The sequence below is a fragment of the Botryllus schlosseri genome, chromosome 6 (genome assembly GCF_051294905.1).
Source record: "Botryllus schlosseri isolate E-star chromosome 6, Bs_hap1, whole genome shotgun sequence".
NCBI lineage: Eukaryota > Metazoa > Chordata > Ascidiacea > Stolidobranchia > Styelidae > Botryllus > Botryllus schlosseri.
The window spans coordinates 30,853,967-30,881,658 of record NC_137241.1 but is presented as its reverse complement, the minus strand read 5'-3'; the positions used below and the strand labels follow the sequence as shown (position 1 = coordinate 30,881,658).

At 41.3% G+C, this 27,692-nt stretch overlaps 4 protein-coding genes across 8 annotated transcripts in view; 2 read left to right on the top strand and 2 right to left on the bottom strand.

The window, feature by feature from the left end:
• The window catches only part of LOC145440653 (protein neuralized-like), a 42,002-nt gene extending 39,994 nt beyond the window's left edge, over nt 1–2,008 (bottom strand). Inside the window, exons 1-3 of the mRNA XM_080318358.1 lie at nt 1,751–2,008; nt 1,106–1,215; nt 464–544 (exon numbers count right to left, since the gene is read on the bottom strand). Of these exons, the coding sequence (XP_080174484.1) occupies nt 464–544; nt 1,106–1,157 (133 nt within the window). The 5' untranslated portion in view covers nt 1,158–1,215; nt 1,751–2,008. The remainder of the gene's footprint in view (nt 1–463; nt 545–1,105; nt 1,216–1,750) is intronic.
• Nucleotides 1–27,692, bottom strand: part of LOC145440664 (uncharacterized) — a 198,402-nt gene that overhangs the window by 74,383 nt on the left and 96,327 nt on the right. The window lies entirely within an intron of this gene.
• The window catches only part of LOC145440635 (uncharacterized), an 88,501-nt gene that overhangs the window by 47,418 nt on the left and 13,391 nt on the right, over nt 1–27,692 (top strand). The window contains exon 1 of one of the 2 annotated variants that reach the window (XM_080318327.1): nt 25,598–26,831. The exons of the other annotated variant lie outside the window; for it this stretch is intronic. Coding sequence (XP_080174453.1) covers nt 26,766–26,831 — 66 coding nt within the window. The 5' untranslated portion in view covers nt 25,598–26,765. Of the gene's footprint in view, nt 1–25,597; nt 26,832–27,692 lie in introns of those variants that run through there. 2 annotated transcript variants of the gene reach the window in all.
• Nucleotides 11,607–21,623, top strand: LOC145440668 (suppressor of fused homolog). Of its 4 annotated transcripts, none has more exons than XM_080318386.1 (12): nt 11,607–11,771; nt 13,297–13,487; nt 14,113–14,241; nt 14,300–14,436; nt 15,713–15,855; nt 16,429–16,514; nt 16,941–17,013; nt 17,434–17,639; nt 18,203–18,325; nt 19,261–19,337; nt 19,394–19,524; nt 19,582–21,623. In XM_080318386.1, exons 2-12 carry the CDS (start codon nt 13,318–13,320, stop codon nt 19,690–19,692), a joined length of 1,386 nt encoding a protein of 461 aa, XP_080174512.1. In that variant the 5' UTR covers nt 11,607–11,771; nt 13,297–13,317; the 3' UTR covers nt 19,693–21,623. The 4 variants fall into 4 exon arrangements, with proteins under 4 accessions (XP_080174512.1, XP_080174514.1, XP_080174513.1 ...); XM_080318387.1 differs by lacking the exon at nt 11,607–11,771 and adding an exon at nt 11,793–12,242; XM_080318385.1 differs by lacking the exon at nt 11,607–11,771 and adding an exon at nt 11,793–13,233.

The following is a 27,692-nucleotide window of genomic DNA, read 5'->3' as shown; positions in this document are numbered from 1 at the left end:
ATGCTGCATTTGGACACTTTTGAGCATATATAGGTGGTCGAGCCGGTAAAGAAGTACTTTTACTTTTTCAAAGTGCTTAAACACGTTCTGCTTACTTGCGTTAAGTTCTCAAGTGGTTATAATTTTGACTACTTCTACTTCTACGTAGCGTTTGTACACCGCTTATGCCCGCATACCCCCGTACCATGTACCTGTATTAAGCTATAAGAAATAGATGAATATTCACAGTCTAGCGATCGCAGATTTTGGTTCTTTGACCATGACCGATATTTTTTACCTTTCATTGCCGATACCGATTTTGTTTAAGTGCGCTATCGAATCGATAGTATCGGCGAAGTATGAACGTTGGCAACTCTCTCGACTCTACATTTCATTATTCAACTATTCTATTCGAAATAGCAGCCTACATGGATGCGCTTCCGAGTAGACTAGTCGGTGACATTGACAAAATAGATGCCCTCACCTTTCACCAACTGATGGATGTCGAAACCAGCCACAAATTCCAACCTTTTGTGAAGCGGAAGTCGGAGTGCCTTCTCTTTCTCTAATGAACAAACCGAGATGATTCGACAACTCATGCATGCTGTGCGCAATGTACTCAAACTACGAATCGAGCATTGATCCTCATTATTCGATTCGAGTCATGGCAGATGATATTGTAGATTACTATAATTCGCGATCCTTGCTACTAAAATTACAATGTCAACAATAATTATAGTCTCGATAGTATATTTCACTGTAGAAATCATGAAACGTCAATTGGTCGTGTCGCAGCATACGAAACATGCAGTACAAGGCTACGTACGTTACTGGAAATGACATTTTTGTGTTGTCGTGATCAACCCGCAGCATTGCCACATAGTGCAATGAAATAGATATAGTCGAAAAAATACCAAATTATATTTAACGCGATGTAAAACTAGCATTATGTTCTTTGTGGCGCTTAAAAGGTAGGCTACATGTTTGAACTTTCCACCTTACACTCGCAAGGGGTCATAATGAGCGATACTTTGAATACTTGACTCGAATTGAAGCTTAATACACGATTCCGAATCGAATCACTCGAGTTTCCCCCACACCTACTCACTATGAGAAGAATACGCACCTATGACATCATCGTCGTCCATGACTCGTGTCAAGAGCTCGCCCGACGACATTTCGTTCCAAGTCGGGGCGATGCTTTTCACCGACTACCTTGTGTCTCGTCTATGTCAACTGAAGGGAAGAAAAGATGTGCACAGGTATCTCGAAACACATTGTTTGCTTATTAGAGCCTGCCAGTGTAAACAAGTACTTCCGTCGCGATTGACTTCTGACATGACACGTACGTCAGATTTGGAAAACTATAAAATTTTAGCTGTCTCATTAGACTCATTACAGCGAAATGCCGGTGACCTAATTATTCTAATCTCTTCTGTGAAATATTATTATGCTCTCGCATTTATTCTGATCTATTTCCTGGTTTTCCTGAAAATGCTACAGGAGAAGTGTATCATGCGAAACGAGACAAGCTCGATGCGTGTAGACAATAGACATCCTCGTGCTTATGAGGATGATCTCTGATTTGGTATGAAGTGAACTTGATTTTTGTTGTATTTCTTTCGAATCCGGAATTGAATCAAATTTCCAAGGTTTCACGAGTTCTGTCATCCTAATTCAAATCTAATTTGAACGAAAAACTGTGTAGGTATCGTTCTAATTCTAATCTAATGTAAAAAAAATCTGAACATTTTATAGTTGTGGTTCTTACCTCCGATCTGACATGCAAATATTCCTGGCTCGATCTCTCTAACTCATATGTCAGCGCACCGTGAATTTATCCCATCATCTGGTAAATAAATTTGACATTAGTATAGTCTATATATGGTATAGTATAGAACTGCCGAAATTGAAATGGCATGGTGCAAAAATCCATCCGCTGCTATACGCGCCATTTCCAATTCTACATACATATGTCTGACAAATCGCCAGCGTACCTCGCCAGCTCGAAACTGTGAAATGAAACAAACTCCCACGCGTGCCGTCAACATATTCACTATTTACCTGACCCAGTCATGATACAATCACCTAATTATATCGGGACAATAGCGTTGAATAACCAAACAAAGACATGGTTTGTTATTCGACTATGGGGGCAAAACACGCCGCACAATGTCGTGATTATTTTGTGATCATCCTGGTATTTGTCACCTCACAAGTAAGGCTGGCGATGGGCGGGAGTTATCTGTAACATTCATACCGCTGTTGTGTGACAACACATTGGATATGGTTCGGTTAAGTATCCGAATGGGTACGAGTTCCGACCAGACTTGCACAAACTACTGGATCTTCAAAATGCGCAGCTAGAACTAACCGCGCCTAACCAACCAAAACTCAGCTAATTAATGACTGATACTACGAATTACCGAATCGCAAATGAGCTAAGAAATGTGATGTAATCAGCATTTAAAAAAGCATAAGCATTTCGACCCCTAGCCCCACCGTTGACCACGGCGCTGTTAGTAGTGATGACTCTGAGCTCGCAATTACTGTAAGAATATCACACAACAGAACAACGGTATCATGATTCACGCCAAACGACAATAGGCTGTACGTGTTTTCCAGTTGTTCTACATTAGGGTTACCATATTTTTGTTACACTTATTCCGGGCACTCGTTAGCGCCGACTAGCGGATTCCTAAATGAGGTATGAGCATATTATCTGTCAATATGACGTCACACTAGCAAAGCTTTGACGAGGGGTGGTCACGATCCCGTTCAGGAGTATGTGTTTGTGTGCTGTAACCAATAACCAGGACCGAAACCATATTTTTCAGCTTCTTCCCGCCCGAGTAAACACAGGTCAGGTCTATATAAACACCCCACATCCAATGTTTTCCAGCCTTTTATGAACGCGACTCCATTTCCAATTTGAAAATGTTCCGTGGCTGAGCTGAAAATTTGATAAGCTGATTACAAAAAAAGGCTAACAGCTTAGCCCAGACTTACTCACGTCCTATTTTGGAAGCTGATTACGTTCAACATATTCGCGAACCCCAGAATGATGGCAAACAACCCCCCTCCCCCGGTTTAGAACCACTGGCTTTGAATAAAGCATTTAAACGACCTTGACCGACTCTAGGAATATACAGTTCTATAATTGCGATCATAATTAGACCTATTTCCAGAGGTGGTCAAAGTAGGCAAGAAATCTACTCAAGTATAAGTAGAAGTAACGACGTAAAATTCGACTCAGGTACGAGTAGAAGTACTTTTTCCATAAGCAACCTAAAACTACTTGAAGTAGAAGTAGAATTGACTGACTTTAAATCTACTCAAGTGTAAGTAAGTAGTTGTGAAAACGATCGTAATTAGTTCGCATGGATTGTCAAAGGGTGTAAATTGAGCTATGCGAAAGTGCCGAGCTTGATTCATATTGATGCATACGAAGAGGTATCAAATTTTCGACAGCATATACATTCGTCCGCATCATGGGATGAAAATGACAGTATTGATATGGAAATGCGATACCAATCCTCTGTTTAGGCTACTCGAACAGAACGTTTTAGAAGATAATATGGTATGGCGCCCTTCCCATGTTATTAGACCCGTAGTTTAGTCGAAGAGCAATACGAAGAAATTGTATCGGATACGGTGTAAACATTTTGCGCGATTAGAAAACGTTATTAAAAAATATGGTGGATCGTAAAAAGGCAATTTTGTGTAGCTACACTTGCTTTTATACTTCAACATGTATGTTATCCAGACAAAAGAACTGATATATTGATAGTGAAATGTAATTACAGTTAACTACCGGTTAAGTACGCACCCGTTTAAGTTCGCATCCCAAATAAGTACGCAAAAATTCTTCACAAATTCTGGGTTCAACTTTTTCAGCAATTTTTTTTATTTCAAACGGCAACTACATTAACTGGATTAACTGGAAAACTTGAACGTCAATTAAACAATAGTTCAATGCTTGAACATGTCGTGTAAAGTGATCTGATGCATATTTTTCACTCTTTTCTGCTTATGGCTTCCAACGTCGCCTGTCTCAGTTTTCGCTGAAAGCATTCAAAAGTGCTTTTGGGATTATCGGAAGCATGTCCTGCTTGATCCTGTAAGGCAGGACACAGCAAGTGATCCTCAGCTACAGGCACTTTGTTGTAAAGTTGTTCAAAGCCGTTGAAAACGATGGTGTTTTCGACAGGTATACAATCGTTGCTCGGGCCAGCCTCATCATCAGTGTCATAATTTTCAGTCTGCATCGTTTTCAACACCTCATTCACGTCACCCAATATTGCCTTAAATACTCTTCATTATTCTTGTCATCAACATGCATAAATCCTTCCATAGTTCGTCTTTGTCAATCGAAATATCCACAGACTTGAAATATCGCAAAATTTGAAACAGCGCAAAATTTCAGACATGTCAGACATAAAGATAGCTTCTTCATCAACGCCCCCATCCAACGGAGTTAGTAGTTGAGCCGGAGTTTGTTACCTACGCACCCAATATTAAATCCCATGCTTGCTATACATAGTGAGCAGCATCCAGCAAATGAGCAACACGTGCTGCCCCTCCGGGTAATCTGCAGGGTTGTAACCAAGTCACAAGGCTCCGAGTCACAAGTCAATCTCACTTTTATAGTTTTGACTCGAGTCAAGTCGAGTCATTTTCATTCACCACCGAGTCAAGTCCGAGTCCAAGTCATCGAGCAGAGGTTCGAGTCCGAGTCATGGTATTATGACTCGAGTCCGAGTCCAAGTCATTGTGTTGCCTGCTCAATTTTCGAGTAAAGTCTTGTTAAACCCACTTTTATAACTCTGTTTGATGATATCGAATGGTTCGCGTTTATAATATACAAATTTTCCTCACTTTTAACAGTTTCTGGTCGTTTTTTCCAAGTACCAGTGACAATGGACGAAGTCCCAATATGGTGGTTACTTTACTATTCTTCGAAATCAGAATCAAATGTCGGTCTCGGCCGTCTGAGTCTCGAGTCATATGACTTGGTTCGAGTCATGCGCAATGACTCGAGTCCAAGTCGAGTCAATACACAGATTGACTCGAGTCGAGTCGAGTCATTTCCGCATTTTGAGAAAATGACTCGAGTCAAGTCGAGTCATCAGTAAATCGTGACTCGAGTCTGACTCGAGTCGAGTCATGACTCGAATCATTACAACCCTGGTAATCTGTTAGCTAGATTTTTCTTGTGGGGCTTCAAGTTCTCGTCAAGCTCGTAAAAGTCCAGAAACTCATTGAGATATAAATATTTGTACCTCTCCTTCATTGCCGTGATGATTCCCATGACACACGGCTGTTTCCAACTAGTACAGTTTGGTGGGAAGAATTCCACTTTGACGTTATTCGGTTCAAAGGCTGGAAAATGTCATGTAGCGTTATCCAACAAGAGAACCGGGCGTCCTGTTCTCTTTTTTACTTCAGGATAAAACACTTCGTTGAACCATTTCCAACATGTGTCAACGTCCATCCATGCTTTACGCCGACTAAGATATTTGACAGGCCATCTCCGATTCTTTATACAGGCCGGAGATTTAGGTTTACCAATCAATGTGCACGGAGCTTTGTGTGCTCCTGTGGCTTTTGCACAGACAACCTTCTTTTACTCCGAGCGGACGGCACACACAACTTGGCGATGACTTCCAATCTTACCTTTACCTGACATCATGCGAGCGCAAAAATTGTGCTAAACAAATTACTTGGGCTGTACTGTACACTTTACAGAAAATAATGGCATATAAAACGACACAACAAAAAATGAACATGGGCAACGTATCGTCAATGACGTATAAATGCAAAATTTGTGCTTAGCTGGCACGCATATCTTCACTAGGTGGCTGCATATCTGCTAAGTACGCACTACCACATAAGTTCGCACAAACTACTCAGGATCAAATTGCGTACTTAACCGGGAGATGACTGTACTACTTCTAAAAGCGGAAAATGTATTTCATGTCTTTAGTGCAGAAAGTTTCAAAAGTGGTATGCTAAAACAGCTCTAAAACTAAAAAAAGTCAGAGTCCACTTTCCCAGATTAGAGGACATGCCATGGATGCTAGATTACGATATGATAAGTAAATGCTAGATTGCGAAACATCAGTTTCAAACGTTATGATGAGCCATATATGCTGTGATGAAATATTTTATATGGGCGAAGGGCGGCAATGCGGTGTGAACGGAACCACGCCAACCGCTACCTAAATTATATTCACCGATACTTTCGTGAAATCATACTGGTCACTCTGTATCCATCTGTGCGCGAAGCGCGACGAAAATTCTGGACTTTACTCAACTTTTATGAAAATTAAATGTTGATACTTCGTGAAAACAGCCCCGAAATTCCTCTGGCTATCTTCCTGATTGGAGGATTAAACTACTTCTACTTGACAAACTGAAAATGGCGAAAAGTAAGCACGTAGATCACACAATATCACGAAGTAGAAGTAGAAGTAGCGAAAATCAGATCTACTTGAGTAAGTACCAGAAGTAGAGGAAAACTACTTGAGTACTTCGAAAAAGTAGAAGTACTTCGATACTGACCATCTCTGGTGTAGTCCTCATATTAAAATCAATATATGGGTTACTTACTCGCGCGCAGCGCGAAGAAAACTTCAAGTATACCGTAAATATGCCCAAAAATAATGCTGTAATGCTGTCGCTTCGACATCTTCCTGTCTTTTCATTGTATCGCATTTTTCGCGGTGTATTGAACTGATAAAATTGCTAATAAACCAATGATGATGATTTATGTTAATTTACGAAAAAATTATGAGCCTACTTCAAGCCTTCAAAATTACGGACATTTAGGCATATTTTCGAATTTCCTCTCGGACGCAGCTTTAACAGTGAAATGGCAACCCTATTCTACATGCGCAACTAGAACTACACTCTTAGCGAAAAAGTGTGTATCGACACCCGTGCACTAGTGCACCACCTATATGACATACGGGTGTGAATATACGCCCGTGGTACACGAAACTAGAAACGTCATTCGACTTACACCGGGGTTACCCAACGCAACATTTCTATCCATATCGGCACGCAGAATTTATGACCGCGATATAACTCTGAGATAGGTTTTGTTTTCGTGTACCACCTTTTGGGCGTGAATACACACTCTTTTTGTAATTTGTAATTTGTACAAGTCTGGTTCCGACCTTTCATCCCAAAACCGTTTCCAATAAGCTTTTGCCAATGAAATGACGTCACGCGCCAATCTGTCGTCACTTCGAGAGGCGCTGCATTGTTTCACATCGCCATTTTCAAAACGGAGCCTTTTATTTGTTTTGGACGAACGCCGCTAAGTTTCGATTTCTACGGCTTCCTACATTGTCGAGGTGACTCGCGGGTTAATGCGATGTCTTGTAGTTTCACTAACACGCCGTGAATTCGATTAACCCATCCCTGGGAATTAGGCCGCGGCGATAGACAAAAACCGTTCGCCGCACCTGTGAGTAGACGAGTAACGCGTTAATTTTAGTCTGTGTGCGGTATTGCCACAAAAATGCGAGACGGAGAGAAAAGTGGGAAAAACGTTCGCAATCTGGGTGGTCTCGTTCGTTACATGTAGGTCGTTCCTTATCCGTGAGTGTTCGCCAGTAGAAGTGAAACGTCACATAGCCAGTTTGTAGACAGTCTCTTATCGGCCTCCGCAAAAAAGCGGGATTCTCGTTCTGTATTAGGCCTACTATATTTGATTGGCCCAAGACATTATAAGATTGCGATGGGATGAACAGATAAGAAGTTGTGAATTTTAAGGCACGCATCGCAAAAGTCGAAATAATCGTAGAAAATGTTACGAGTGTAGGTGAAGCGTATGCAAGGATGAAAATTTGGGGCCCGCGGGGGCCAATGATGTTTGAACAATAAACGTCGCGGATCTAATGCGAAATAGTGAACATATATGGGGACTTCGGGATCGTTCGCCACCGGCTACGTCACGGTGTACGACGCGAACTCAAAACACGAGATTGCTATAGACTGAAAAGACAGGAACTAGTAGAAACAGAAACTACTTGGATTAGTCTCTCCACGAAACACGCGCCCAGCCTATAACACGCGCCCAGCCTATAACACGCAAGATTGCAAGCAATGGGCAGGTATACTGAATTAATAGTAGCCTAATAGAAGATGGCATGCAAGGAGAAGCGATGGAAATGAAATGGCATATATCAGTTGGCGATGTCGTGGTCCGGTAATCTCGAGCGCTAACTACACGTCGACGTCGTCCAAATATCATATGTTCGACCGAAAAGATCATCGCTCTATAACAGGGCCGGGCAACATACGGCCCGCGGGCCGGATCCGGCCCGCGAGGGCATTTTGTCCGGCCCGCGGGCAGCTTCCCGTCTTACATGATAATGTGGCCCGCAGACGATCAGTCTGCCGAAATTCCCCGCTACTCGATTACTACGTCAAATTTTAGTGACTGTATGTTATTATATTCGTGTGTGCGCACTGCGCAGCGTGCGAGAGTGGAGCTTCCTGGTAAGTGTGTCGGAATGAGAAGACTTGCATTGTCAGCATTGACTATATACCTAACCCCAATGTTGTTTGCAGTAATCATGGTGTTTGTCGACTGCAATTGCTATTTACACCAGGCCGATATTTCTTATTTTTTGATTCCCTAACCGCCAACTGGTAGCACGGCACACGTCCAGGCTAAATTGGTACGCCGCTAAATTGGTATGCCGATGAGATGGCGAGGAGGAGCCTAGAGAAACCTCCAACAGTTAGGTAGCACTTCTTGAGTCGGACTCGAACACACTACACATTGGGTTTTTTAGCTGTGGATTATACCACTACACTATCTCGCAACCTATACTCAACCCTAATGAATTGATATCTTGGTAAATTTGGGGTACCGGGCTTATCGAACAAATTAAAATCTTAATTAGGGATTGCTCCTTGTGTTGATCAGAGAGAATCAGACATGATGGTGCATGCATTACAGTCGTTCTCAAGCTGGGGGGCGTGAAAGCATCTGAAGGGGGCGCGAAACCACAGTTAACTGAGAATTTTTTCGTGCTCCGCGCGATTTATCTCAAGCTCAAGGTCTTTACGCTATCTATTGTCCGAATTTCATATTTGAGAATTCTCTCATCAATAGCTATAACCTTTAATACCATCCAACTATCCGTTGGGATGGTTAGCATTCTGATTCACCCTTTAATATCTGTGATATCACGATAAGAGGGCGCGGAATTTTTCACTATCAAAAAGGGGGGCAGTTCAAAAAAGTTGGAGAACCACATGACAATGCTGTTCTCAAATACAGATTTTCTTCGTCATGATCGGCGAGAAATTGCTTTTAAATAACACTGCTTCGGTAAAATACTATCATTAAATACGATTTATACCATGTATAATGTGTATGTGAATAAATGGGCAAATAATGTATCGATTCAGCAATCCGGCCCGCGAAGTACCTAATTTTCTTATATCCGGCCCGCCGACTGGAGAAGTTGCCCGCCCCTGCTCTATAAAATATGCCGGACCTGATGTGTGGAACAGTATCCCGCCGACAGTCGACGAGCATGTCCAGCCACATTCAAGTCGAAATACAAGCAATTACTATTAAATAAATACAGTCCATCCTCAAGATTACCGGACCACGACTGACCTATCGATCTCGCTTCCCATGACATGCCGCCCTATTCTTGTCGCTTTCTTTTTCTATATACTGTCTTCTTTACTTTCATTCAGTGTGCATGCCTCCTCTTTACATCGCCTAGGCCAAGGTGGGTGTTTGATTCCATAGACTAATCCAAGTCGCTTCGACATCTTCCTGTCTATTCATTGTATCGCATTTTTTGTGGTGCATTGAACTGATAAAATTGCTAATAAACCAATGATGATGATGATGAAACTAGTATAATATTTATTCAGTAGAGTATGTTTGTATTTTGACTTGACCGACGTGCTCGCCGACTGCCGGCTTGCCGGCGAAATACTGTTGCATAGTCGTGATCCATCATACTTAATAAAGATAGATGTGTAACTGTGTTCTATTGTAATTCGTGTGAGCAAACGATATATCTCGAAAACGTAATATGATCCTGTTCAAGAAGTCTACTATGGATCAGTGTTGGGATGACTCGAGTCAGACTCGAGTCAACTTTTTCGTATGACTTGACTTGACTCGAGTCACTTTGGAAAAATGACTTGACTTGACTTGACTCGGAGCTTCGAAAATGTGCATTTGACTCGTGACTCGGAGCAAAATTTACGAGTCAATTTCAAGTCATTAAGTAAGCGGTGTCGAATAAATCACTGCATGTTTTGTATGTTCGGATTGTCCGAGATATGCCGGTGTCACTTGTAAGAACAACCAGTCATTCAGTGATTGTACGTTACAAGGTTCCTCTATTGTTAGATCACAAATAAATTGACCGCAAAAGTAGAAAATTGACGTAAATAGCAATGTGTCTCTGTTTCTTAGACGACTCAGTGCTTATGTTGCCCAGTGCTCACATTTACCAATCCTCTTGTATGATTTAAATCGAACGAATATATTTCGTGCGTTTATATTCTCACGGACGTGTAGATGGGTATTGTAGGCTATTGAACCATATCAATTTGTTGTAACTTCTCGAAGCTTCTTATTAGGTCCTATATTTTGGCTGATAAGAACTGACTGTAGTAGGTAACTGTACAGTGTACAGTTACTCACGTACCAGTTCTACGTGTGCGTGAGGGATACACCGTCGTTTTGCATTTGTATTAATCTAGTTATTCGTTATTTGATTAAGATAAATGATTTATTAATCTGTCTTTCACACAGCTAGCAAAATGTAATGACTTTGAATCATCACTCATACTTCGAAAATTCAATTTGACTTGAATTGTGACTTGACTCGAGTCATCTCCAAAAAACGAGTGACTTGACTTGACTCGAGTCACCTTTGAAAATCGATTGACTTGACTTGACTCGAGTCAAAATCTGCAATGACTCGAGATGACTCGTGACTCGAAGGTAGTGACTTGATCCCAACACTGCTATGGATGCAATGGAAACTGCTTGAATTTCGTTTCGAACATAATACTATACATTTTCAAGGACTTCACAATGGCCCATAAATACCGTTCCAGTTATTCGCTCCGATTTATTGATATTTTACAGATTGCTAACCAACCAACTTCCGAGGTTAGTAATCTGTAGATTTTTGGCCGAAGTTCGGATAAATCCGGAGTCTGTTATTTTCACTCCGCGCTACAGTGAGTCAGCGACTACATTGTAGAAGTACTTGTAGCAGGCGCTCGGACGAAGGTTATGCATGTTGTGTGCTATCATCATCATCTTTGGTTTATTAGCAATTTTATCAGTTCAATACACCACAAAAAAAATGCGATACAATGAAAAGACAGGAAGATGCCGAAGCGACTAGGAGTTGTCTATGGAATCAGACACCCACCTTGGCCTAGCCGCCTAGGCGATGTAAAGAGGAGGCATGCACACTGAATGAAAGTAAAGAAGATAGTATAGAAAAGGAACCGACAAGAAATAGGGCGGCATGTCATGGGAAGCGAGATCGATAGGTCAGTCGTGGTCCGGTAATCTAGAGGATGGACTGTATTTATTTAGTAGTAATTGCTTGTATTTCGACTTGAATGTGGACATGCTCGTCGACTGCCGGATGGCCGGCGGGATACTGTTCCACACATCAGGTCCGCCATATTTGATAGAGCGATGATCTTTTCGGTCGATCATATGATATTTGGACGACGTGGACGTGCGTGTGTTGTACTTGTGCGCTTTTGATTCAGAGGTAAAGAAGTCATTGAAATATTCGGGGCAACGACCGCAGTGAAACCCAGACTGGAATCACTGGTTGTTTTCGGCAATAAGTTGCGCGTGGCAGAAGGGTTTCTTCCATAGAATAATTAAGGAATTAAACGGAAAGTTGCGTGTGACATACTTGGCGATTTCTAGTTTCCGCATATCTTCTATGTTTAGGACGCCGAATCTTTTCAGCAGCGACTTATTGGATGGGCAGCCAGGCCCCTTTTGGGCCCTAGCTCTGATTCGGAGTACTTTATGCTGTAGTTTCTGCAGTGGCTTGAGTGCAGTTTTACTGGCAGCCCCCCAACAGAGGATGCCATGCTATGTGATATCTACCACTGGGCTATAATCTACAAGTACAATTTTTCCATTATATATTTTTTTTTATCAGAGTATTTTACGTGTAGCTACCGACTGGGCGTTGGGTTCGCAACGCGAGCACCTTATTTTGTAAGCAGTAAGAATCACCGAAGACATTTTTTTCTTTCGTTTTTACGTGATCGATGATTTTTGGACATGTCAAGCATATTTGCGAAAGAGAACATTTATAAGGTTGCAGCTATAAGTACTGTTATGTTATATGTTCGCCGTTCGGGGAGGGCAGGATGACCTTTCGTTAAAAAATATGTATCGTAATGGGTTGCAAATCATATATTTGACTTGCAATGTTGTGCTTTGTACGAAAGGATTTCGTAAAGTATGGCATGGCATATAAGGGCCTGCACTATAATACATCTCACATCACAGCACCAAAATGTTACCAAATTAGTGGTTTCCGCCATTTTATGTTCACTGCCCCTATGAAATCTCGGTTCATTTTTCGAAATATATCTTGCATGCGTACTAATTATAGCTTTTCTGCATAGAATAATTAAGTAATTGAACAGAAAGTTCTGCGTGACGTTGCCACCAATTCCACTCTGGGTTCACTGCATGCCAATTAATTAGTCGCTGTAGAAAACGTTTTGACTATTATTTCCTGCATTTTGATTTTATCACAAACTTGTTATATTTTGAAATAATGAAATTATTATGAAACTGAACTGAACTGAACTAGTATTTCACACCGGACTAAGAGATGGCCGTTGACTCAGAGTGGAATTGCTGGCAACGTCACGCGCAATTTTTTGCTCAATTACGTGATTGAACTATACAAGAAACCCGCTAGAACTGTTGCGCACAATATATTACCGAAAACAACCACTGCTTCCAGTCTGGCGGGAAGACTAATGTTGATTCATTGAACAGTTGGCCAACCTGTCGGGCCTTCTTATAAGCGCTACTTTACAAGTTGAAATTTATACAATCGAGTAATATATTCATTTTTAAATTGTCCTGAATATTTTCAGTTCACACTCGCAACTCGTAGAGAATTGGAAATGACATTGTGTATCAAAAATCTTATCACCAAGTTACACTTGACCAGTGTCAATATGAATATTAAGAATGTAATATTCGATTGCATAGCCTATTGAAGTTCTGAGTCTCCAAGAATCTCTATTTTTCTGCAGATTGCTTAGAATTTGTTCGTCATGAAACCGCTGCTCGGTGGTGGAGCATTGCGCGGAGTTCTGCCACCCATATCTCAACGTCCCGCCTCCCAAACGCCTCCGCCGGGGATCGATGCGATTTATCAAGCTTGCAAGAAAGTCTACCCGGAACAGGCCAACCCGTTGCAAGTCACGGCAGTAGTAAAATATTGGTAATTATTTTTTGAAAAATGCCAAAGATTGGCATCCACACATCCAGACTCGAACAAAGTACCAATCTCGTTACCGTAGTTGATTGTCAATTAACTACTGTGTTTTCTACTCCTAGTTTGCCGATTTCAAAAGTGAATATTTTTAGATCTATTTCTAGTTGCTGATATTAAAAAGTGAATAATTCCAGTTCCAGTTGCTAATTTAAGAAAAGTGAATAGTACTGGTTCTAGTTGCGCATTTTGAAAATTGAGTAATTCTAACTCTAGTCACGCATTTTACACATAGAACAACTAAAAAATATGGCATGAATCGTGGTTATGTCGTGTGATGTTCTTGCAACAGTAGTAACAGTGTCGTAGCCACTAGCCAGGGGTGGCTTTTGGGGACCGTCCAAACTTCTCCCATTTCAAACTTGAAACCCTTGTCGTTTGAAAGGCCGATTCTATCTCCAATATTTTGAAATTCAGTAATCCGTATTATCATATTTTAGTTAGCTGCATACTTTTATACGTCGTTAGTTGTAGTTGTGAGTTTTGGAAAGTGAGCAGTTCTACAGTAGTTCTGGTTGCGCATTTTGAAAATCCTATACTTTGTACCAATCTGATTTTCAAACTTGCTGCTCAGGCTCGGAGGCCCAGACCCATTGGATTATGTCTCCATGTACTATAACCAAGGAACAAAAGATGTCCCTCAGCACTGGCATTATGTTACCTTTGGATTTTCGGATCTTCATGGCGACGGGCGAGTCCATCCGTGAGTCCGACAATTTGTTCCGGTCCTGATAAAAAATTGACTCGAGTGTTGTTTCCAGTATTTCTACTCCCAACATGCCGAGCGGATTTGGATTCGAGTTAACAATGAGATTGAAACGAGAAGAGGGTGAAACCGGACCCCCCACTTGGCCCGCTGAACTACTGCAGTCTCTGGCACGCTATGTTTTTCAGTCAGGTACGTCTTGTGATGATGGTAACGCTAGTCAACACCTATTTTTAGTCAGACGAAGTAAGAGTGGTTTGAGGGTTCTGAAGGGTACTGATTCCGAACATAATCTGAGACCCATCAAGGATACCACCTTTAAGCTTCTCTTTGAAACGGATACTAGGTATACCCACTTTGTTGGCTCAGCTGAAAATGTCCATTTAAAAGTGGAAAGAGATGAGAGGCATATGAGTATTGTAGCTTTTCAAGGACAAATTTGATAGCTTTATATCCCTCTTTCATCTCGGTAGAATGACCAATTGATACAGGTGAAAATAGGTTTCCATTGTGCAAAAGTGCAAAAGCTTGACAAACAAAGATCACGCCTCAGATCATGTTCATATTGCTTAAATATCTGAGGACGACATGACTCATGAGGGTTGTTCATAGTCAATTATTATCTATTTATGCATAGTGTAAAAGTAAAAAAGCGACATTGTACTTCCTGCCAAGTGATATATATATATATAAGGGGCAAATAAAGTAATTCAGGCATTTTTAAACTCTTCTGAACTAGAGTCAATCTGGCAAAACTAATGTGATGTTCGTGATGAATAATCTTAAAAAACCCAGAAACATTTTGTTGACCAGTGATTATTTTCATTCGTCGATAATATTGAGTCGATATCACACTTCGAAAGAAATATCGGAATCAGCCATTGGAGGTAAATATATATCGGCAATTTTGATGATGTCACAACATGGTAGTATGGAGTCGGAGAACTATAATCTGCGAATTCTAGACTGGGAATATTCATCTAGTTCTTATGTCTTATAGGCAGAATGGTCAAAGCAGCCATTGTTGGAGCTTGAGTAGAAGTAACGTCACACATTTCTAACCAATTACAAGTAGATGTGGTGATTTCCAATCAAGTAAAAGAGTAAATGTGCTAGGGCTAGTTTTACCTAAAAACGGAAGACTGGCGTATTAGAAGTAGGCTAATATCATAATCACTCGAGTACTTAGTGCAAGTAGATAACACCTACTTGAGTAGTTTAACAAAGTACGAGTTCTTTGTCAGTGACCACTTCTAATTTCAGGTATCCGGATGCAGTCTTTCTAGTTCATTTCATGTCCAAGTGAAACTTGGGCTGTAAATCTGCTCAAATAAATACTCTGAACTGTAGGAAATGCGCCTGGAGCTAGACGCCATATCTTTTGATATCGGTGCAGGGGTGCTCGTTATCGGTTGAAAAATCTGATATTATTCGGGTATTCAGACATTTGACTTTTGTACCCATGCAGAAAACTCGCTGTTCAGTGGGGATCACGTGTCGTGGCACGCACCGCTCGACAACAGTGAATCTCGTATCACGCACATGCTTATGACGGACGACTCACAGCTGCCGATGATATCCACTCCGCTGGGAACTGTGTCCTTCATCCAGGTGCTCCACTCATTGACTGCTAGCAATGCAACAGACAATAGGACCAGGCTTGTACTAACTACTCACTTTTCAAAATAAGCAACTAGAACTAGAATACTCATTTTTATAAACTCATGACTAAATCTAGAACTACTACTCATTTCAACATCTGCAACTAAAACTAGAAATACTCGCTTTCCAAAACTGGCAACTAGAACTGGTAGTCACTTCAAAATCTGCAACTGGAACTACTCGCTTTTCATAACTCACAACTGGAACTACTCAATTTTCTAAATCTCGAACGAGAGCTACAACTCCCCCCTTCCAAATCTGCAACTGTTTTTAGAATTATTCACTTTTTGAAACTCACAGCTACGAGTAGAACTGCTCACTTTTCAAAATCCTCAACTAGAATTAGAACAACTCTTCAAAATACGCAACTAGAACTGCTGGGTTTTCAAAATGCGTAACTAGAACTATCAGACTTTCAAATTGCGGAAATAGCGGTAGAACTACTCCAAAAGCAGTTATTAGTTGACCGTCAAATAACTAGATTGGTAGCTAGCACGAGTCTGAACAGGATCCTCTCTTTAGGTGGTCGGCGTTTGCAGTGAGGAATTGCGGGCTGCTCAACAATGGAACGGACCTGGAGTCATTGACATTCTCAAGTCGGTTCCAGTGTAAGTGTCACCTTGATAGATACGGAACACTTGGACTACATGGCCGATTTTCTAATTAGATGAACGAAAGCGTTGGTAACCTCATTTGTGAAGTGTTTCTCTGATCTCCTTTCTGGTTTTTAATGAAAACGGCCCAGGATTACTGTGTCGTACAAAACGAGCCAGGCACACGGTACAGACATTTGCCATTCTCGTGCTTTTCAGAAAGAACTCTGATTTGATATGAGATATTTGGTGTATTTCATTCCAATTCAGGATGTATTTCGATTCCCCAGTTTTTGAGAATTCAGTATTTCTAATTCTAATCTATTTGGAAAATCACTTTATAGCTATCATTCTAATTCTAATCTGATCTGGAAAAGCTTAGAATTTGTTAGTTGTGCAAGCCTGTGTCATTCAGCAATGAAATGTGATCGTAATTTTCAGAGCAGGAGGTCCTTGGCTCGTTACTGACATGCGACGGGGCGAGACCGTCTTTGAAATCAAGCCCGAGTTATTGGTGAGCGATTTTTACGAGTATGTAGCAGGGATGTAATGACTCGAGTCGCCATATTTCATTGACTCGATCTGACTTGGGTGGTTTTCCTAAAACTGAAATTGACTCGACTCAAGTCATATTGTGTATTGGCTCGACTTGCGCTCAAATCATTGCGCATGACTGTCTGAATAAACATGTTTAGAATGAGAAAAATGAATATGTTATGAATCTGAGCCATTCGATATCACCCGAGAGTTTCACAGAAGTGAGTTGAACCTGACTCGAGTCTTAACACTATGACTTGCAATCGACCCTAGGATTTATCTCGGTGATGAATTGAAAATGACTCGAGTCAAATCTAAGTCAAATTGACTCGGAACCATGTGACCTGGTTACACCATTGGTATGTAGCAAATTTTTTCAAAGACCATTCCATCGTAGGAAGACGTTGACAACGGGATCAAGACTTCGGGGTCAAACTTGAGCGGGGTCAGTGCCAGGTGCGTTTGGCTTGAAATGGAGGAGGACGACCCGGAAAGTCCTCCCAAGCTTTCCGAAGAAGTCTCGAAACAAATCAAAGTCGCTTTGCTCCAGGGGCTTGAAAAGTCAAAGCAACAGATCGCTGAAGATCAACGGCCCGCTTCCAGGTCAGTTGCAGGATCTTGAGATAGACTTGGACCGATACATGAGTCTCGTTTTCTAGAAGAGTGGAATGTTTGTATGCTCTCATATTAATTCCTATCCAACTTGTGGCTTTCCTAAAAATGCTACAAGAAAATTGTATCGTGCGAAATAAGCCGAGTTTGCTGTACAGACATTTGCTATTCTCTGGTTTATGATTAAGAAGTATGATTCGATATCAAATGTTGTATTTCTTATTTGGGATTTGATTCAAATTCTCAGTTTTTGCAAATGCAGTAATTCTAATCTAATTGGGAAAAAAACTTAGTTGCTATCATTGAAATTCTAATCTAATTTAGAAAAGTCGGTAATCTAATTCCAGAGGGGGTTAGTAACGAAGTACTTGTACTTTCAAAGCACTCCATGTAGGTTTTGCCACTGGCTATGTCACGTTTCAAATTCCACAGTGTAAGAAGTCGGTAGATTTGCCTCAAAAGTAGTTTAAAAACATAATCACTGTAGGGAGCCCCAGCACAACGGTCCAGATGCTTTGTTACTGACCGCACATATGTGATGTGAAATATTGCAGCAGTGAAGGAGATGACAACACGTCAAGCGTTGTTCCACACGAGTTGTTATGTACGCGTACGCTCGCTGGAATCCATCTTAAGTTCAACCTGGAGGCGGCTTCGTTATTTCCACTCTCATGCAGGTACACATTGTAACTCTACCATCTAAAGCAGCCTGAGTCTCAAACTCAAATTTGATTGCGGGTCAATTCCCTATTTTTTAATAAAACCGCGGGCTGCAGCATCAATAATACGGGTATTCAATGGCTTTTTAAGTAGGCGAGCATGCCTTATTTGACACGACCTTACAGAATGACATTCCACATCCATCGTAAAAATGTGATTTACTATGTAGCAATTCACGTCTGGCACAAAAAAACTTACATTTTTATATTTTGAATAAAACTGTTGTACCTGGTTTCGGCGCGGGCCGCGTGTTTGAGAGCCCTGACCAAAAGATCACCGGGTCTACTTTTGGTCCATAAAGACAAGGTAACCCATGAAGATGTCAAAATGTATGCCGTTTAGGATTGGGGTATTCCTCGTTCTTTGTATCGGCGATTCTTCTTGACAAGAGTCAATCAAAAAGCCTTGAAGAATGTAAAGAAATAGATTGCGATCCATATTCTATGACCAAGCATTCTGAAGTTTTGTACCTTTATTCAAGTAGGGTATGGTTGTTAAAAAATGACTTTATTTTCCAGATTCTGGGGATTCTTTTATTAATAGATTCCAAATTTTCAAACTCTTGTGCGTTCACATCTACCAGTTGGATTCGAGCCAAATTTGGCGTGCATTGTTTTAGGCAACCTAACAATGTAATCAGTGAATCCCTGGAATCCAGAAAAATAGTTGTTTTTGAACAATCCTAGGAGCATTCAATACCTTCACCCCAGACCTTATTCCTACGTCACCCCACCCTAATACTAACCTCACCCTGAACGCCTACTCTAAACCAATTAGATGTCATCGATTTTGAGGCTTTTGTGGGGAACCTTGCACTGAACCCTGACTGCATGCTGTTGTGGATACAAAAGTAAGCTGGACCCAGACTCCGTATCTCATTGTCTCTTCGCAGGGGCCGTATTCTGCATGGACGCCATTTCACGTTCAAAAGTGTTCACGGTGACACCGCTATCACTCTGGTGGCAACTGGTATGTGTCTGCATGTTTCTTCCCTCTCCCCGATCTAACCTGAATCACATTTCCAGGAGTTGCCGGCTCGTTCGTCAGTGAAGAGAAGCCTTTCGCTGCAAAAGGTCCGTGGCTACAAGTTCTGGTTCCTGACCATTTCGCTTCACGTCTCCTCGAAGATCTGGACGAATTGACCAACCCTGACAATGTGAGTCGCGGACGTCTTTTCGTTTTCATCAAATATAACTCGATTCTCATATCACAGATCGTACTGCCCAAAACGTACCACTGGCCCGATCGTCGTATACAGATTTCCGTACTCGAAGATAATCATTTTTTGGACCCCGTCACATATAATGAGATATCGACGTCATGACGGCGTCTCAACACACTGTGCCTCGGAACAGACTCAAACGACTAGATCAGTGGTTCTCAACCGGGGGTACGTGAAGCATTTTCAGGGGGTCCGCGAAGCCTCCAAATTTCCTACATGGTTGATTAACCTAATTTGCATTTTTTTTAATTGAAGAAATCACGAGGCAGTTTCGCTCCATAACTGCTAAAACTCCGGGACCCCCATAAACAAAATAGCCATCTGAGATATTCTACTGTGCAAACTCATTTTATTTGCCAATAGCCTAAGCATATTGCTGTTTCGTAGGCTTACCATACGTCCTCTTTTAAGAGGATTTGTCCTCTTTTTTGACTTTTTTGAAAGTGTCCTCGGAGGACGCCCTTTTGTCCTCTTTTTTAAAATTTTGTCCTCTTATTTGAAAATTTAGGTCAGATATAGAGGAAATTGCGAGTGATATGCCGCAAAATAGCGCAGTAGTGAAGCTCCGGCGGGTATTTCGGAGGAAAAGCGGTGATTTCAGCTCTGAGCGAAATGAAGACCTTTTTTTTTTTTTTTTTTTAGTCATCCACCTGGCAATGTAGAGTAAAAAACGTTATTTTGAGATCTGAGCGGAAGTGAAGACCTTTTTTTTTTTTGTTTTTTTAGTCAACCGACCGCAAAGTGGGAAAAATTCACCGGTTTTTGGGAATTCTACTCCGGTTTTGTATCTTGCAAATTTCTGAAAAAGTGTCCTCTTTTTGCATTTTCAAAATATGGTAAGCCTACTGTTTCGAGATGTTTTGTTGGGGTTTTGGAAGAATTTGTTTGCAAAAATCCCGTTTTCCCCTGTGATATACATAACCGCTATTCCGGAATAACTTCAAAAAAGCTGCTATACGTTAGGCTGGATGGTATATGTTCATTGAAATATGTTTCTTAATTTTGGTGCCATATATGTTGCTACTTGCGATCATATCCGAATGTGTCATCGGAAGCGTTATTATTACATTCGCCACCATCTTTGTGGAAACGAAATTTCGGCACTCATTCATATCAAATCGACGGCGTGGATTTTTGAGACTCGACCGCGTGTTTCAAGAAATGCAGCTATAGAATTCGCTTTATAATAATAAAAGGTTTCCCAATATCTACATAAATATTACGATGGTAATTTCAAGAACAGTCATTTTATTGCGGTTTATCGCTATAGGCTACTCTACAGTTAAAAAGTGAACAAGACAAATGAGGGTTGTAGACTACGATAATGGAGCTAAATTTGTACAAAAACTTGTGGGGTCTGTGACGGTGAAAAAGGGGTCCGCGAAGACAAAAAGGTTGAGAACCACTGGACTAGATCATTCTAATTGTTTAATTAGCATAATTTGAGCTAAATCGGGTAAGCTATTTTGTGAAATGTTTCTAAGCTCTCATTTCAATTCTAATCTAATTTTTGGTTTTCCTGAAAATGCTATGAGCCGAGCTCGCTGTGCAGATATTTGCCAATCTCGGTTTCAGAACTCTGATTTCATATAAAATGTACTAGATTTTTGTTGCATTTCTTTCTAATTTTGAATTGAATTTATTGTTTTTGCGAATTGAGTCATTCTAATCTAATTTGGAAAAAACTGTGGCTATCATTCCAATTCTAGTATACCTTGGTAAAACTAAAAATTTTCTATTTCTCCAACACTGCTTTGGAAAGGCCGACGAGGTCCAACCATTCCAGTGCTGGTGGTAGAGCCCTTCACGTTTCCACTGGGATCATCAATTCCCATCGTGTATAGAATTGAAGAATTCTTTTACTGTAACCACCGTCCTACACGCGTCTACCAGTTTTGCCATTGTTATATAGTGGATATCTTATCGGCGCCAGAATTACGTTAGATTTTGAACTGTGACGATTACTTGCAGTATTTTGAGTGACTTCTGCTTCAACATGATCATTCTTTTTTCAATAAATCATCCTTTTATGATTGCGTCTCATTCTTACGTAAGCAGAAGATTGAAACACGTTTGGACCGGGAAAATAGGACAGTTAGGGAGGCTTTAGTTCTGTCGGAAAAATCGGATTGGATCAGTGTTCGGACCAAGTCACAAGATCTTTGAAGGTCGGGAGATGGCTCGAGTTAAGTCACGTCAGGTGGGATTTTCGAAGTACGAGACATGATTCAAGTCAGGGCTGCGGAGTCGGAGTTCGGCTAATTTTCGCCTGTCGGAGTCGTGAAAACTATAATGGCTGGAGTCGGACTTTGTGCAAATGACTCCGACTCGAACTTCTCTATCATGAAAACAATTGCTTCCAAAGGATTTTCAATACAATTTTTATGTACCACCAATCACTGCTGTTTATAACCATACAGATCAGGTGCGGCCAACCCGTGGCGCGCAGGCCAAATTCTATACCGCGAAAAGCTTTTGTGTGGCCTGCGAGGTAATTCTCGAAATTATTCATGACATCAGGTAAAATTCCAAGGCCAACCAAAATTTGATTAGCCTGACCGCGAAATTTGATGATGACTAAAGCCTCAGTTCTGACACATTGGCGTATCCAGGGGTCATACTCATTTATCCCAGATCTCAGTATATGACCAGGATGAAGTAGAATATTTCGTAGCAGATTAAGTTGACTTGAAATTTTTTTCGGCTTTTCGCATGATTTATTGTCACTAGATTTCTTGCATTCAGTATTGGAGCCCCCTTCTGAAAATATACATGCCATTTACAGAATTGAGTCTAACTATATTCGCAATTAGGAGATAACGTGTCGTCCAACATGCGGCTTCGCTTGTGCACTCGAAGCGAGATCGTCGACGGCGAAACATTTGCACAAAATGATAGAGGCATGTTCACCGAAACCGTCGACATTGCTATGTCTAAACGTCGAATAATCATGTCCTTGCCAAATGAGCCAGTGGTATACAGATGCGACAGTAGTTAGTATGATCGGTCGCGATTCGTAATGGGTTCTTATGGGCCCGCTCGCACATCGTATGGAAAACTCGTGTTGGCACATCGTACTTTTTGACCCCCCCCTATCGCTCGCACATCGTAATGTGTTCTTATGGGTGCGCTCGCACGTCGAACTTTCAGGTATAGGTATCTCTCGTATGTCGTATTGGAAACTCGTGTTGGCACATCGTACTTTTAGGTATAGGCATCTCTCGCATGTCGTACCTTCTTGTGAAATTGGCACTTATACTTTGTCACATTGCCTTTATTTTGAATCTGGATTACGCATGCGAGGTAGGCTACGTAGGCAGCATAATCGTGGCATATTAATGAACTTGCTCCAAAGTAAACGAATTTGCTGTTCAGTTGATACAGCCTATGGTTTTGGTCATTCATAAAGCAAGTTTTATAATTTGAATTCCAAGCAACCCTGTAGTCCAGTGGTTCCCAACGTGGGCGATATCGCCCCCCAGGGGGCGATTTGTCGGTCCAGGGGGGCGAAAATAGCCAAGGGGGCGATAGGGGGGCGAAAACGGACGAAGGGGGCGATAGGGGGCGATGGCGCGTTGAAATGGCTATATTGGCGTTAATTACCGTAACTGCCACACCCAAACCCCCAATTGGGATGGGGGGCCCGAGCTCGAAGGGAGCCCACAATTTTTTCGTGAGTTAACATTAATTATAGAGTATTATTTTGGAAATTTAAGCAACTTTTTCAAAACAATTTTGCGCTGCGCGCCATTTCGTGGTCACATATTTCTTGCTTATTAGATACCCTTCCTCCAAGAAATAATACGCATGAGTTATAGAAATGGGCATCTCGGCGTCAGCCATTATTACACCCATGACGTACCAAGACATATGAAGTTTCAGGCCATGTAACATGCGACTCCGAGAAGTGTGCCAGACCGAGAAAACCTAGGCGGAAAAGGACTGTCTTTATGCTGACCGACTTCTTTATATATACGACATACATATATATTTAATTGTCCATAGGCGCCTAAATTAGGGTTGCCATACGTCCGGAATTTCCCGGACATGTCCGGAATATCACTGAAAAATCAGCGTCCGGGAGGAATTTCTGAATTATGCCTAAATGTCCGGAATTTTGAAGGCTTGAAGCAGGCTCAAACGTTTTTCGTAAATCAACATAAACAATATTATTATCAAGCAGATTTATGCTATTCAAAATTGTTTTTCGCGCCGCACGCGAATTAATGCAACCTATATAATGATATTAGTATGGGCACCAGACACCACCCTCGCCAAAAATGCAATCAAAATAAATATAAATAACCATCATTTACTGAAACAAGTCTGATTGTAATTGCAATTATAAGCTACCGGTATATTCTCAGAGTTGGTTCAGGCCGATTGGATGCTTCAGTCACAGACAGTGGTTCCAAATCTTGGGGTCGTTCGCCTATATCTGGGGATCGCGACGATGTAGGCCGTGAGTATAAGTTTGAGCAAGCTGAATTTTTTTAGTAATCAGCTTAGGAAGTTTTGAGCTTTAATTGCCACGGAACATTTTCAAGTGGGAAATGAGGTCGCGACCATAAAAGGTTGGAAATCACCGGATGTGCAACCTGCTGGTGGATTTTATAGTAGCCTAATATATGGAAGAATCAATATTATTGACAGAATTCAAACATAAAATTTAACAGCCAAATGCATATAGTAAGTGCCCAACATGTCACATCGACTACCCTATGCTGGGCCCAAGATCAGTGCTTTTTTGGGCGGAAGAGGGCAGTAAAATGTTGTTTCGGACCTGATTAAAACACGTAGACAAATAGCCGCACCGACCTAACAATATAGCAGGGCTGTCAACACACGATCCTGACTGGTCAGACTGACTGACTGATTTCATCCGGCCCGTGGAGGATACTATTTCAGACCCTAGCAAGTAGCAATCACCAGAGCTCACATTACGGATGGCCTAATTCATGACCTATGTTCCACTCCATTCCTTTATAGTGTATACCATGGGCGGCCAACCCGTGGCCCGAGGGCCAATAGGCCCGCGAGAAGGTTTTGTTGAGTGGCCCGCGACCTTAATCCTCGAAATTAGTTATAACACAAAAAATTAATTAGCCAGGTAATTTATTGTGAACTGGCAAGCCAAACTAAAAATTTGATTAGTCTGACCACGGAATGTTTAATGCTGATGACTAAAATATCAGTCCCGACTCATTGACGCAGCTAGTGGCCAGCCATATTTTCCCTAGATCTTCGTATATGACCAAACAGTATAATATTTCGTGGCCAATTTATTTAACTTGATATTTTTCTTAGAACTTCTCGCGATTTATTGTCACTCGATTTCTTTGTTTTAGTATTGGTACCCCCCTGAAGAGTAAAATTTAAAAATACGCCCAATATACAGAATGGAGTCTGACTATATTCGAAATTATGAGAGAACGTGTCGTCCAATATGTTCTAGACTGCAATGGCAAAAAGATCGCTGGCGATAAAACCTTTGCGCAAAATGTTAGACGCATATTTGCCGAAGCCCGAAATATTCGATATTAATGTGCCCAAGAGCCGATTAACCAGGTCCTTGTCAAATGAGCCTAGCGGTATATAGATTCGACCCGCAATATATGCAAGTGACATTATTATTGACCGAATACGTTCATAAACTTTTAGAAATTTTCGCAGCGGTTGGGACCTGAGTGCACTGCACACTGACTTTTCATGACGCAATTGTAATCGATTTTGGCGCGTAGTAATATAAGTATTGTTTTCGCCGTTACCTAACACATGGTTATTAACTACAAGTGGCCCGCGCAATGGTTCGTGAATCCCATGTGGCCATTTGGCCGAAAAGGTTGGCCGCCCCTGGTATATACAGTCGATGGACAATGCTTTGCTAGTGTGACGTCATATTTACGGTCATTGTGTTACACCTCATTTTAAAATCCGCTAGTGGGCGCTAAAGAGTGTCCGGAATTTGTTTCACAAAAATATGGTAACCCTAGCCTAAATGGCTGGCGCCAAATGTTCCTGTCCTGGCAATCAGAACCCCACAAAAAAATGCCATCTCGCAGAGAAAAATTAATTGCCAGTGCAGAAATACCAATACGAAATCGTGTGCGTTTTTTAGTTTAGTACGTATATGGGCGATTTGAATATCTTTTGACATATCAGACAGGCCACGAAATGTCAATACGTAACGAATTCATTATACCCACGGGTCCGCCCGAATATGTTCAATTATTATTTACGGGCCCTACATTTTCCAAGACACCTGAATCAGCTTTACCGGTAAATCTGAATACATGAGCAGAGAGAGGATAAAAATTGACAGCAATATATATGCAATTCCCGATCATATTGACCGATTCAATCATGAATGATAAAAAATTTTCGCGCGTGGCGCGAATTAAGCCGACTAACTAAAGAGTCCAACAATTTGTGCTGGGAAGTAGCGGTAAAGAGGTATCGGGGGAGTTTGGTCTGAGGGGTGCAGAAGTTTGCTTCATCGCCCTATGGAGGGGAACTGACGAAGTGCTGTTACGGTCCTTTTGGAATCAAGTCGGAGAAATCACCGTTTTTGTTACTCACCAAAATTTAGCTGGAAAAGTGTAATTTCGAGGTCGAGCCGAATAGCTGACCTTTTTTCTTAGTCAACTCGCTCAGTCTGTATGCCCATTTTTCGGTTCCCAATATTTGGGGGGCGATTCTCGGTGTGGATATGGAAAAGGGGGCGATGAGTCGAAAAAGGTTGGGAACCACTGCTGTAGACCATTCGCGGGCCGCACAGAATAGCTTCGCGGGCCGCACTTAGCCCAGGTCTGATGTAGAGATTATCTAACCTACGTACCGTAGGTTAGTTATCTATAGGCCAGAGTGGAATTGGTGGCAACGTCACACGCAACTTTCCGATTAATTACTCGATTATTCTATGAGAGAAACCCTTCCGTCACGCACAACTCATTGCTGAAAACAACCACTATAGCAGGAGGCAGGAAATGGATGTCAGCTGTGTGTCCTACTGCCCAGTGTCCTAGAATGCCCTGGAATAGAAGGGAAACGATCGCGTCCCCTAATGCAATGTTTTAATTCGGTGCTAATTGATTGAGTTTCATGATCATTTAAAAATAATATTCTACACCTTTTCCCCACCGTTTTGAAATTGCAATACCAGTAGCATATACAGTATGTGGAAAGCAGAGGATGGTCAGGACGACGAGGACGTCAGGTCATGTCAGGACAAAGTACTTCAGGTAGATTTTGCCTATACTCGCACTGCTTCCTCAAGGGGTTATGATTTTAGTACGGTACCGGTACTTCTACATGGACAGTTTTTAGGCATGTCTATGCGTAAAATACTTACTTTTCACTTGCACTGCTATACTTCTACCTACATTTGAGTAGAAATGTACGGTGTTACTTCTACTCAAGTACCGGCGGGCGGCGGTGACAAGTTTGAGTGTTTGAGCACCTCTAGTAGGACTTACGGTATATGCCTTTACAGCTGCCTGTGTACGGTACATGCAGTTAATTTTCGGCAATATCGAGCAATGATATGTCAAAATATATAGTTTCAACAAAATCAATCAACACCACCACTGATTCCTTGATGTCCTTCGTAATCAATTTTTCACTGATATTCGTAGCGTCTATATTTATCATCAATGATATTTTATATATTTGCACTATATTCGGACCGAAATGCACATTTAGTGTTTGATGGCATTGGTGATCAAAAAACTATAGGTAAGCTAGAGAGTTGAGTGAAAATTTGATGTTATTTTGTTACGTGTTAATTTTCTGTCCATATTTCAATGGAATTTGTTGTATCAGCATCAGTTTATTTACAATTGCGCCATTTGAAAACACCACAAGACCGCGATGCAATGAAAAGATAGGAAGATGTCAGAATGATTTGGAGTCTTTGAAATCACAAATCAGACACCCTGCCGTGTTACTTCATAGGAATCAATTAATTTTAATTTGGCATTCCTGAGCTGAGAGAGATATAGTCATCAGTCAATGAGTTAGTCTGCGCTGATGATCAGTTGATCTGGTGATTATTCTCGGTAACATAAAATGTCTCTTGGTTGGATTACTTTTTCTAAAAAGCC